We start from the raw sequence: 13,108 nt of genomic DNA on the forward strand, positions 1-13,108 counted from the left end.
TTTTAAAAGGGCTGAATCATATATGATCCTGAGTAACGGTGGCGGTGCAGAGAATAGAATGTTATCAAGTTAAAAAAGGAGGAAAACTTTAGACCAGTGTAAAGTCAACAACTTGTAGGTACATGGATCTGTACTGTTGAGGGAGTGTAAAAAAAAAAGGGGGGAGTGGGTGGGTGGGAGAGCATGCACCTCCCCTACTCCTGGGGGGACTCCCATCTTGGGAGCAGGGGCTTACACTCTGCTGCATCCACAGTTAATAATTTTGGACCACAATATGGATAAACAAAATTGCTTTCCTCAACTGACATGAACCGTGTTCCAAATGCCCAACGATCAAACCACCACTTAAGCCACATTCATTACCATGTGGAGCGCAGAGCATTCCAGGAAGCACTGTGGATCTGAGAAGCAAAGACCAGTGTTTGGGTGTCCAGATGGCTACTTCTTTTTGCCTTGTTTTCAGCGTGCTGAGCTCATATCACTCTGACAGAAGTCAATGGGAGCCAAGGGTGTACAGCGCTTCTGAAAATCTTACGGGGTTCTCAACTTGGGTACCCAAAATCAGAGACTCCTTTTGAGAAGTTTGACCTGAGTGACTGCACACAATGAGTGTGTGGCAGGGTTGGGAATAGAACAATGACTTCCTAGTTATCTGCCTTTTCTACAGACCATCCTTCCTCTGGGTTTATAGGTTATAGTTTACATATAATGTAAAAGGTCATAAACCTACTATGCATGTGTAAGTTGAATCTAGATGTGCATTGCCAACTGCCTGGAAAAAAGAGCCAACAATTAATTGTAGATGGTAAAAATTTAGGACACTTAATTTATGGAGAAACAGACTTTTATGGAGGCATCCAGAACAGGCAGAATGACACAATGTGTGGCAGTCATTTTCAGACTCTCAACAAAACTCTTGACTTAATACATTGTAATTTTTTTTTTTTAAGAACAGATTTCAAGCTGAGCATATAACCGTGGATGCAGAAAGCAAAGCCATGGTTTAATTCGGGTTGGGTTAGTTTTATTTGGGTGGTTTTTGTTTTGTACATCTGGAAAGTCTTAACCAAGAAAGAAAACCCTAAGTAGGTCTGCAGAGAGACAGTTGGGGCATAAATGGATGGTTTGCAAGCTCCAGGACTCAGGCAGGACTCGTGTCCTGTGCCCCATATATCTTCTCACAGTTTGTGAGGAACATTGTGGGTCACTTGGCCTTTCTCTGAAACATCAAGGCAGAATCCTGTACTGGAGGGACCTGTGTACTGATCAGGGGCAGCAGCTTGTATATCTGAAAACCTGAAAAATGGCTCTCTGGATACAGATTTCTTTCCCCAGTGCTGATGGGTAGAGGTCTGGCACCAGCAGCCCAGTGCATGGTATGGTGACGCATCACCAGCTGGGCATCCAGTCTTTTCTCTGCACTCAGTAGAGCGATGAGCAAGCTTTCTGTTTCCTGATCAGCAGATTTCTCAGTTCATTTGAAAAATCCTGATTGGGCTGTGGACACTCTCTCCTCCCTGCTTTATTCCCTGCTTCCTCCTCCTCTCTGCTGCAGTGATGGCTGCTTCCTACAGAACTAGCGAAATCTCTGCACAGGAGAACTGGAGGGAAGGCAGAGGGGCAGTGCTTGCAGTTGGTGTTTACATATCAAGGGGATTAGGTATCCTAAATAACTAAAATGGATGGGTAGATATCCTAGCACTCAGACTGGTCAACATCGGTCTCCTGGGTCAGGAGGCAGAAAGCCAAGTGACAGTAAACCCTGCATGGTTGGGTATCTTGCAGTAAGGCAACTTTCCTCATCTCCAAATACCAAGATCCCCATGCGTGCCCAGTGCTGATCCCCTTTGGAGGGGATTGCTGCCTCCTCTGGCATCAGGCCCTTCTGGAGATTCATCCCCTGGAGACGGGCAGATTCTTCTTCGAGTAGTGTCCCTATGGGTGCTCCACTTTAGGTGTCTGTGTGCCCTTACACCTCTAATCAGAGATTTGTGGTAGCAGTGTCCTGTTGAGCCCACGCATGTGCTCTCCCTCCCTCCTGGTCTGCCTGGAGGCTATTTAGCACTGCACAGGTGAACCCCCCTCACTTCCTTCTCTACTGCCTTTGGTGTCTGACCCAACGAGCAGCTGTCCCTTCCTTAGCTAAAAGAAAAGGAGTACTTGTGGCACCTTAGAGACTAACCAATTTATTTGAGCATGAGCTTTCGTGAGCTACAGCTCACTTCATTGGATGCAGCAGTTTCCACGGTATGCATCCGATGAAGTGAGCTGTAGCTCACGAAAGCTCATGCTCAAATAAATTGGTTAGTCTCTAAGGTGCCACAAGTACTTCTTTTCTTTTTGCGAATACAGACTAACACGGCTGTTACTCTGAAACCTTCCTTAGCTGTGTCATTAGCATAAGTAGTGTTTGTTTTCTTACCTCTTTTCTCCCTAAAAGCACTCAAGCTAGTGTTTTGTTTTATTTTATTCCTTTGGTTTAAAAAGAAAAGAGAAAAAGGAAAAGAACTTCACTTTCCTTCCCTGTCTGGGGGCATTCCCCCCCTCCCCAGGCATCTAGTAGACTCATAATTTTCTTTTTCAGTTGTTTTTAAAAAGAAAAAAAAGACTATGTTCTTCTGTATATTCCTCCCCGCTAGAGGATGACAACCCCCTGCCCAGGGGCTTGCCTAGATATCTCTGCTCCAAGCGATGCTTCTCCTGCCAGGAGTCAGTTCCTGTAATGGCCAGACACTCACTGTGCCTGGGAGACCCTCACAGAAGTGCTTTACCTGTCACATCTAAAACTGCAGCCTCACAGGACCTGGGAGCTGAAGTAAAAATTCCTCCCTATAGAGAAAACACTTCAGTCTATCCCTGGAGCCTTCACTTCAAAAGGGGTCCAGTGGTGAAGAGGAGAAGAAAGGGAGAGAGAAAGAAGAAGCCACCAGCAGACTCCCCCTGGAAAGGCTCCTCCCGACTGGCCAGCCAGAGGGGTGTTCCCCAGTCCAAGTAGCTGGCCACATGAGCTCAGGTGTCGCTCCCCTTCAGCAGGGAAGCTCTGGAACCTGAAACCTGATGGAAGCTGAAACCTGAGAAGGGGCTTCCTGCTGTGAGCTCTGCCCTGCTCTGAGCTCTGCTCTCCGCACTGAGGAGGGGCTTCTATAAGCTCTGTGCTGCTCTGAGCTCTACTCTGGGCAACCACGGCACCCAGAGGGCGCCCTTACCATACCATCTCTAAAAGAGCGCACAGAGACGCTCTGCTTTTGGCACCAAGACACCAGAGGCTTCCACAGTCATGCTCTGAGGCAATGGTACCATTCCCTAAGGAGAGGGGACACTTACCATACCATCTCTAAAAGAGTGGCATAGAGAAACCCTTTGGTACCAGATGCAACAAAACTCCCATCTAGGAAGTGTTCTGCACCTTCCCAACCGTTGATACCGACTACAGACACTCCTCTAGGGTTCCGGATGAGCCCATGGTAACACAGGTGCTCTGATACTCTGGAGATCTGTGGCCTCAGTACCCAGGGAGAGACAATTACCATATTCGCAAAAAGAAAAGGAGGACTAGTGGCACCTAAGAGACTAACCAATTTATTTGAGCATAAGCTTTCGTGAGCTACAGCTCACTTCATCGGATGCATTCAGTGGAAAATACAGTGAGGAGATTTATATACACACAGAACATGAAAAAATGGGTGTTATCATACACATACCATATTGTTTCTAAAAAAGTGGCACCAACAAACTTTTTGTACTGGGCAAAATTCTCATTTAGGGAGTACTCTGCCAAACTATCAGTACTGACAATGTACCACGGACCCTCCTCTGTGGTACCAAATGAACCCATGGTCCTGCATGACTCTGGTACCCTGGAGACCTGATGATTGGAGAAGAACCACAATACCCATTACTTGGTACCAGGACCCCAGTATCAAGCACATCCAGGCACCCAGAATCGCTCTTAACACTGGGCTGTATACTGCCAATACCCCAGTCAGTGGCACCCTTACCCACTGACGAATCTGACACTGGCCAGGAGGAGATCATTCCCTGGCCCCTCAAGGTGGCCCACCACCACACTACAAGGGTCATCCCCAATTCCATCACGCCAACCGCCAGTGCCTACCTTCCTGCTTCTCCCTCCCAAGGTCATATTGTAACTTTTCAGGTATATACCCACACATGGTGCGACCGTCTCCGGTGTCTCTCAGGGAGAGTCCACCAGTTGGTTTGCTACAGCCTGGCACCTGAGCCAGGACAGGAGAAAGCTTTTTCAGAACAGGAAAGAAGGGGGAAGAGGGAAGGGAAGGGGGAAAAAAAAAAAACCTGAAGAGGAAGCTACCTCTTCAGCACACTTCTCCTCATCTCTCCCAGATGAGACTGTGCTGCCTACCCCTCATCACTAGGTGAAGATTTAAGAACTTTTTGGATCTTACCAAGAGGGTGGCAGACGAGCTGCAGATTCCCTTACAGGAGGTGGCAGATACACATCACAAGATGGTGGAAATTCTGCACACTACCTTCTCATCTAGAACTGTCCTCCCAATTAATGAGCTGATTCTAGCTCCTATCAAAATCATCTGGCAGAGCCAGCCTCCATCGCACCAACCAGCAACAGAGTGTAAACAAAAACAACCCTACATCTATACCCAAAAAGGCAGACTTTGTTTTCAACATCCACAACCCAGTCGTCCTAGTGGATGTGGTTAATGCATGAAGCAAGCAACATAATGCCAAGTCAACTCCATATGCTCAGGCTTCCCAAGATGGTGTATTCATCCACAACATTACTGTTTAGAGTCATAAATTACCAAACTGTCATGGCCAAAACAATTTTGTTAATCTTGGGAAACCCCAGGATGTTTCTGAAACATTACTGGAAACACAGAAAGAACAGATTCAGACCATTCTTAGAGAAGGTCAGTTAATAGCCAGACTGGTCCTAGAGACACCACTGTATGTAGCTGTTACAGCTGCCTGCCCAGTCTCCATGACAGTGGTACTGAGGTGGGTTGTGGGGTTTTTTTTGTGTTTTTTGGTTTTTTTTTTTTTGTTTGTTTGTTTTTTTTGTTCGCTATACCTCTCTAGATTGCCCAAAGAGCTACAGACTTCCAATTTGAAGGGCCAAATTCTTTGCGGAGAAGACAGATTTTTTTTTTCTCTCCACATCCTGAAGGATTCTTGGACTGCACTACACTCCTTAGGAATCTACACTGTGGAACAGAAGAGAAGATATACCTCTCAACCACACCACAGATCAGTCTTCTCAATACTCACCATCTCTGTGCTGTTATGAGCCACAGTGTAAGAGGCCCAGGGCTCAAAAGTGACAACAGTCTGCACCCCAGTCCATGACCTCTCAAGCTTCCTCTTATAAGCACTTTGATGAGCTGGTCAGGGGCCTGAACAATGATACCTTACAGCATCAGCTGCCATCTATACACCAGTCATGCCACTCAGAAGTCACCTTACTTTACTTCACAGCAGTTAGGACCAGCTCTAGAGCAAAGAGAGTGATTGATTTCTAGCCCTGAACCTACAGGGTGCTTACTTTCATATCTTAATACAATCATTGTACAGGAGATTTCCTACTGCTTACCTTTTGGGGCAGGATCATTATAGGTACAGACTGCTCACACAGGGTAGTCTCCAAGGGTCACTTCATTGTAGTGGCATACTAACTCTGGTACAGGGACTGGACTTTATCAGCACCAACCTGATGCAGTACAAGAGAGTGCTCCTCTCACTACTCACATTCACCACCCTGGGACACATCTCCCTAATATGCTGGGGAGCTCACCTACAAAGCAACACAAAAGATCTTATGATGGACGTAATGTGACCTGTATGTTTTGTATAAACTGCCAAGGAGCTGCCAGATCTCCCTCCCTCTGCAAGACAGCATTCAAACTTCGGAATTGATGCACCCGTCACAATGTGCTCATCTCAGCTGTCTGTCTACAAGGGATACAGAAGGGGATAACCAACAGTCTCAGTTGGAATCTTCTCATGACAATGCGTGTATACTGAATTCAGAGGTGCTTCAAGATATAGCCACCCTTTGGGGAAACATTCACTGGCAGTTGCCATCATCTTCCCAGCGGACAGGGCCCACTTGTATGTCTTTTCCCAGTTTCCTACCCTATCCAAGATTCTGTTGAAAATTCAACAAAACAAAGTGAGAGTTGTTGTGATTGATTGTGACAAGTCTGGCTCCCTTACCTGACGCAGATGGCAATATGCCCTCCTCTTCCTCGGACATCAGCCCATTTCTCACCCCCTCCGTTCAAAACAATGGGCTGACCCTTCACCCCAACCCATGGGTCCTCTGTCTCCAGGCTTGGATCTTTCTTTGTTCCAAGGCTTAGAAGCAGAATGCTCTGACAAGCTGAAATACATGTTGCAACACAACCACAAGTTGACCACTCCACATACCCATCTACAGAATGGAAACGACTCTACGTTTGTACCATTCCAAACGGACAGACCCAACCTCCTCTTTCCTCCCTCTGATTCTGCACTACATTTTACACTCTCACTTCGCTCCCTTAAGGTACATCTCATGGCGAAAAAGGCTTCCCACTTGGCGTTTGCTCAACCACTAATACATAGACCCTTTAAGGGCATTGGGACTCTCTTCCCCCATGTGACACCACCCGCTCCAGCCTGGGACTTTAATCTAGTTCTCAGGGCTTCGGACTAGACCTCCCTCCGAGTCCAGGGCAACTTGTTCTCTCTCACACCTGTCCATGACGACAGCATTTCTAATTGCCATCACCTCAGCTAGGCACATAGGAGAAATAGCGGCCCTGATGGCACACCCATCATTCACGGCCTTTGGCTTTAAAAAAATATAATAATAATAATAACTCTTCCTCTAAGGCCACATATCCCAAGTTTTCCCCTACTTTTTCTGCACTTTCCATATGAATCAACAGATCCATCTCCCTGTTTTTTCCCCAAAACCACATTGTGACAACTGGGAGACAATTGTGCATATGCTGGATATTAGAAGGACATTAGCATTCTATTTGGACAGGACTAAGGACTTCAGGAAATCCCCTAAACTCTTCCGTTCATCCACAGAAAGATCCAAAAGCTCTGATATCTCCTCAAAGACCATCCAAATGAGTCTCTAGTTGCATTAATCACTTAGCAAGGGTGCGACTTCCTTCCATCCATATGCACTCCATGAGATCATTTCCTACCTCAGTCATATTCCATATCCCATCTACCCAATCTATAAAGCAATGATTGGGTTCTCTGTCCATACTTTCGCAGAACATTAGGCGATCACTGAAGATTTGGCTGCTGACACCATCTTCAACTCCACAGTACTCTCTGTAGTAAAAGACTCCGTTCCGAAGTCCCAGCCTCCAGTGGTGGGTACTGCTCCGGAGTCCCCTAAAGTGGAGCACCCATAGGGACGCTACTCGAAGAAGAAGAATAGGAAGTTACTCACCTTGTGCAGTAACGATGGTTCTTCGAGATGTGTGTCCCTATGGGTGCTCCACAATCCACCCTCCTCCTCTCTATTTCAGATTTCTCTACAGGGCTCTGTGGTAGAGAAGGAAGTGAGGGGGGTTCGTTGGTGCAGTGCTAAATAGCCTTGAGGCAGACCATGCAGAGGGAGGGGGAGAGCACATGAACAGGCTCAACGGGACACTGCTACCAAAAATCTCCGATTAGAGGTGCAGGGGCACACAGACCCCTAAAGTGGAGCACCCATAGGGACGCACATCTCAAAGAACCATTGTTACTGCACAAGGTGAGTAACTGCCTCTTACTTCTCCACCGCTAACTCTGCTGATGTCGTCTATAGATGCATGCTGTGGAGACATAATACTAATGCCCTCCCACGCCTTTCCAGGGTCGCAGTGTACAGGACTATTTAGCACTACTGTGCTCGGAGGCTCCTCCAGTGCCCCAAACCTTCAGGACTACGCACGCAGCCACGGCAAAAAGTTCACCACCAGCCTGACATACAAAGATGGTATGAATGTTCTTTGTGTAGTAGATAATTTACTTGTGGAACTTGCTCTCTAAAGATGTTACTGAGGCAAAGATGTAGTAAGATTTTCCAGAGAATTAGACATGAATGAATTGAATATTCTCTGCATCTGCACTAATCACAGTCACACTGAATTGTTATGTATTGCTCCAAGCAAGCTGACAGTACCCACTCTTTGGAGGTGGATTACTGAGCTCAATGGGCCATTGGTATGTCCCTGTGTGCTTAGAGGTTCAGCTCGCTTGTCTCAAATGGTCCCATTTGTGCTTTACTTCTAAGCCCATAAGAAGACTAAGTTATCTACATGTGAAACTGGGGCTGCCATGTTAGCCGAATAACATGCATGGTGGGGTCAGGCTTGGGATATTTGGGAGGGGGAAGTATATGGAGTTATGGGCATCTGTGGGAGAACCTCTGGAATGCACCCACATCCAGACACTTCTGTACACCTGAGGTGCTGATGCGGGTGTTGAGTAGGATGCTGGGAGGAGATTGCAAACTCTCATCACTATTGCTCACTTACTGCAGAAGCTGCCTGAAAAATCTGCAGTTGAATCCCTAATGAAGATGACCTGATAAAATCAAACATTCAGCTCATTGGTTTAAGTGCTGGCCCATACTCTGTCAGTGAAGAGGAACTGTCTGGTTGACACATTAAATAAGAATAGTCATTTGTATTTTATACAGCACTTAGTGTGGTGGCACAATGGGGGCTGGAACAATTTTTATAGTGGGGGTGCTGAGAGCCATTGAACCAAACCGTAAACCCTGTATATAATGGCAACCACTTCAAGCCAGGGGGTGCAGTAGCTCCCCCAGCACCCTAGTTCCAGCACCCTAGTTCCAGCACCTATGGATTTCACTGCGTCAAGGACTCAATGAGGCAGTTCTGCCTCTAGGGACTTCGTGTAGAAGCTGGGATATTCTGGGAGATGTGAGAGTGCTGTACAGTTGGAGGATTGTTTATTTTTCCATGTTAGCTCAGTTCTTGTGGCCATGGCCCGTTGAGTGGGACAGAATGGAATAAAAAGAGGAAGTTGGTCTGGCAAAGTACTCTGGGGAAGGCATTTGCAAACCAGAAATCCACTGGAACTTCATGGAGAACTTTGTATTGATCAGTCTGCTGAGAGGTTTTCTATGCTGCTCTTCCATCTTTGCTACAAGAGACTTCTGCATAATACTAGGTCTTTGTTGCCTATGACCTGATCTGCTGCCTGGTCAAAGTCATAATCATTTGCACAGCCACTGATTGTGCTGTAGAACATAATAGGGAAGCTTGTCTCCATGAGCTGCATAAAAGATGGATGCAGCATAAGGGTGATAGATATTAGGAAAGCAAACTGGGGGAAACTGCAAAACCTTCTCCTTGTTTGCTGTGGTGTTCTAGCTATGTTGTTCCTAAGGTATTGGCGAGAAAGGGTGGGTATGATGATCAGTGCCCCCCATAACACACCTGTCGGGATCCCTGGGTCTTACACGTGCCCATCATGACGTGGCGTATCGCATCCAGTGTACTAACTGGCCCATAGCAACTCTGTGGGTGTAACCAGCCAATCACTATGCTCAGACTCACAAAGGAAAAGGTAAAAGACAAACCCAGTATCACTCCTAGGTGAACACTTCTCACAAAGTGATCACTCTGTATCTGACCTCTGTCCTCGTCCTCAAAGAAAACCTGCACAACAACTTCAAAAGAAGAGCTTGGGAACTTAAATTCATAACTCGCTGCTGCTAGACACTAAAAAAGAAAGACACTAAATTTACAGCTTCTTACAAGAATCTGTAGCCTGCTAATCCCCCTTGTTTGTCCTATGACTGCACAGGTATTAACAGGCAACTTAATCTTGAATGATTTCTTAGATTATGTGTTGAGCTACTTAAGCCAAATAATTTCTTCCACCTTGTATTTAGCAGTGACACTCTGGATACGTTTCCAAGATCCGAAGAAGAGTTTTGTAACTCAAAAGCTTGTCTCTCTCACCGATAAAATATATTACCTCACCCACCTTGTCTCGGTCAACCTTTTCCTATCAGTTCTGAGCTGCCCTCGGTGACTATGGGTGGGTGTGTGGGGGGAAGAGAATCTGTGCTGGTTATGCAATAGGTCCCAGAGCCAATCTGCCAGTATAGGGCAGGCTAGCTCAAGGCATCCAGTGTGGAGATACAGGTAAGGAGGCTGGAAAGAATAGCCTGTGTCCTAGTATTTTTTTTCTTCTGTAGCTTCTAGGCACCTTCAAAGTTCAGAGGCAGTATTATTCCCATAGGGAGAATTGACTTGGTGCAGGGCATGCAGCAAGCTGGTAGCAGTCAAGAATAGAACCCAGGTCTCCTCAGTCTTGGCCCTGTGCTCATTCACTGCCTGTTGAATGCTGCAGCATGTATGCTGGGCAGCTGGGGCCTGCCTACAAACTCAGTTTGTACCATTGGTTGCTTATAGTCAAGGTCCTGGGCAGTTTCCAGCAGGCTGGGTCTAAATCCTGTGGCAAAGTCCCTGCATTCTTTGGCATTCTTGTGGAGTGGATAGATAATAAAACAGATATAAAATAAAATGTTAGAAGGTAGATTTTTATTTAATTCAGTATGAAGGCGACTAACCTGATCAAGTCACTCGCCCCAGAGTTATTTATTTTGGTGTTAAATTCTGTTTCTTTCTCATTGTCTCCATGCTTTTCTGCTCTGCCAGGGCCAGCAAGCTGCATTGTGGAAGTTGTGAGGAGGAAGCTGGAAGTTTTAGCAGCTACACAGAAAGCTATTGAGGTTTTTGGGTCCTGGGGGGAGGCACTTTGGAAAGTGAGACAAGCCCTTTGATTGGGTGTTTCTGCAATGAAGTGGTTTAAATACCAGCATTGCTAATTATCATCTTTAGATTTCAGAGTTACCAATCAATGGAGATGAGTGAGGCAGTTCAGACAACAGTTTAGAAACATAACAATAAAAATAAAACTAAGGGCTTGTCTACACGGGGGGGGCTTTATAGTGGATCAAATCAAGTTAATATGATTTGAAAACACTTGAATACATGCAACGCCATACCATCACTGTTCACTAATTACACATTTATTGCAAACCCTGAGGTCTTCTTGCAAAGTGGATGATGTTTGCTTCGAATCAGATTAGTTCATCTATTGTTTGTGTGGATGCAGTTGTTGCACACTTCTTTTTACATAATTCCAGTGGCTTTGCAGGTTGACCGTTACTGGCCTATCACTTTACTTGTGTGCCCTCCCTGCTCTGGTGTCAAGTTTCCAGGACTATACCACCTCCCTTTAGAAGCTGACACATAGCCAGATTTTGCCCATTTGCTCCTGGACTCCAGTGTATCATTTTTTGCAGTGTGACCACCATAGCACTTCTGAAGCCCCACAATATGCCCTCATGTAGCCGCTTGGAGCCGTGCTGAGACCCTGGATCTCAATGCCATCTGGGGAGAAGCGGCAGTTCAGGACGCTCTTGTCTCTAGGATAAAGACCTTTTCGTGTACATTGCAAAGTAGATGTCTGCAAGGGGTCACGACCAGGATGCCAAGCAGTGCCAGATAGAGCAAGCAGCTCAGGAGAAAGTACATTATAGCATGGGACAAAAGGAGGCAATATGGCAGGGGATGTGACCTGTCCATTTTTTGATGAACTAGATAGGATTCTACACAATTCTAGTCCATCCTGTACAGACACCATTTGGAACCTGCTGCCCGCACTCTTCCTCTCCCTCCCTCTTCCCCCCCCCCCCCCGATGAAGACCAGCCAAACGCATCAGAGGATGAGCAGGAGGATGCCAGAGAGGAGTTGTCTCCTGAGAGCCAGGATCTTTTTGGGACTCAGGACCCTCATGCCAGCTAGCTGCAGTCCCACCCTCCTGCAATGGACCGCGATTCCTGCCCTGCATTGGCTGAACCCATGGCCCAGACAGAAACCCATTTGGGACTGGAAAAAGCACATTCCCTGGGGGGAACTTCAGCATGTAATTCTGCAATCTATTATTGTGCCACACTGCTGTCCGCAGCCATTGTAGGCAGATGTGAGCTAGGAGCCCTTCCGAGTATCCAGGCCTTGCCTCCCTTGGCTCATGCTGCCCATTGTCCCCTCACCCTCCAAAGTGCTTCCAAAATGGTGGCTGCTCCACCAGGCAGTCAGCCTATGTGACATGCTAACGCCATGACTATTGATGTTTTCAGGTCCATGGCACATGGAGGCCACTTGCCCATCTGCCTGTCTTCCTTTCCTCTTCCCTTATCTTACTTGACTTCTAAAACCATCCCCCTCCTTCTGCCCTCAACATGGCCACTAGATGGGTGAAGTCAGTCTCTACACCGCCTCCCCTCCCTCAACAGATTTGAATAACGAAAGCATTCATTTCTGCAAAAATAAGTGTACGGAGACAGTTGCTACAGGAAAAGGAGTTTCGTGAGTGCTCATAGTTTACATGAGGTATAAATAAGAACATATGAAAGGTCATATTGAGCCAGACCAATGGTCCATCTGGACCATTATCCTGTCTCTAACAGTGGCCAGTGCCAGATGCTTCACAGGGAATGAACAGAAAAGGCAATTTTGAGTGATTCATCCCTTATTATCCAGTCCTATCTTCTGGCAGTTGGAGGTTTAGGGACATCCAGAGCATGGAGTTGCATCCCTGACCATCCTGGTTAATAGCCACTGATGAACCTGTTCTCTATGAACTTATCTAATGCTTTTTTGAACCCAGTTATACTCTTTGTCCTTCACACCATCCCCTGGCAATAAGTCCCACCGGTTGACTGTCCATTGTGTGAAGAAATACTTCCTTTTTGTTTGTGTAATCTGCTGCCTACTAACTTAATTGAGTGACCCCCGGTTCTTATTATGTGAAGGGGTAAATAAATAACACTTACTTTCTCCACACCAGTCATGATTTTATAGACCTCTATCATATCCCCCTTTAGTTATCTCTTCTCTAAGATGAACAGTCCCAGTATTTTTAATCTCTCCTTATATGGATGCTGTTCCATACCACTATTAATAATTTTATTGCCCTTCTCTGTACTAATATCTTTTTAGTGATGGGGCTACCAGAAGTGCAGGCCGTATTCAAGGTGTGGGCGTACTATGGATTTATATAGTGGCACAGATATTT

At 46.3% G+C, this 13,108-nt stretch overlaps 1 protein-coding gene across 9 annotated transcripts in view; it reads left to right on the forward strand.

Moving 5' to 3' along the window:
- Positions 1-13,108, forward strand: part of PPIP5K1 (diphosphoinositol pentakisphosphate kinase 1) — a 141,020-nt gene that overhangs the window by 80,351 nt on the left and 47,561 nt on the right. For 6 of the 9 annotated variants that reach the window (XM_048866593.2, XM_048866594.2, XM_075133295.1 and 3 more), the window contains one exon: positions 7,859-7,981. The exons of the other annotated variants lie outside the window; for them this stretch is intronic. In XM_048866593.2, the coding sequence (XP_048722550.2) occupies positions 7,859-7,981 (123 nt within the window). The remainder of the gene's footprint in view (positions 1-7,858; positions 7,982-13,108) is intronic. 9 annotated transcript variants of the gene reach the window in all.

This window comes from Caretta caretta, chromosome 10 (assembly GCF_965140235.1).
Source record: "Caretta caretta isolate rCarCar2 chromosome 10, rCarCar1.hap1, whole genome shotgun sequence".
NCBI lineage: Eukaryota > Metazoa > Chordata > Testudines > Cheloniidae > Caretta > Caretta caretta.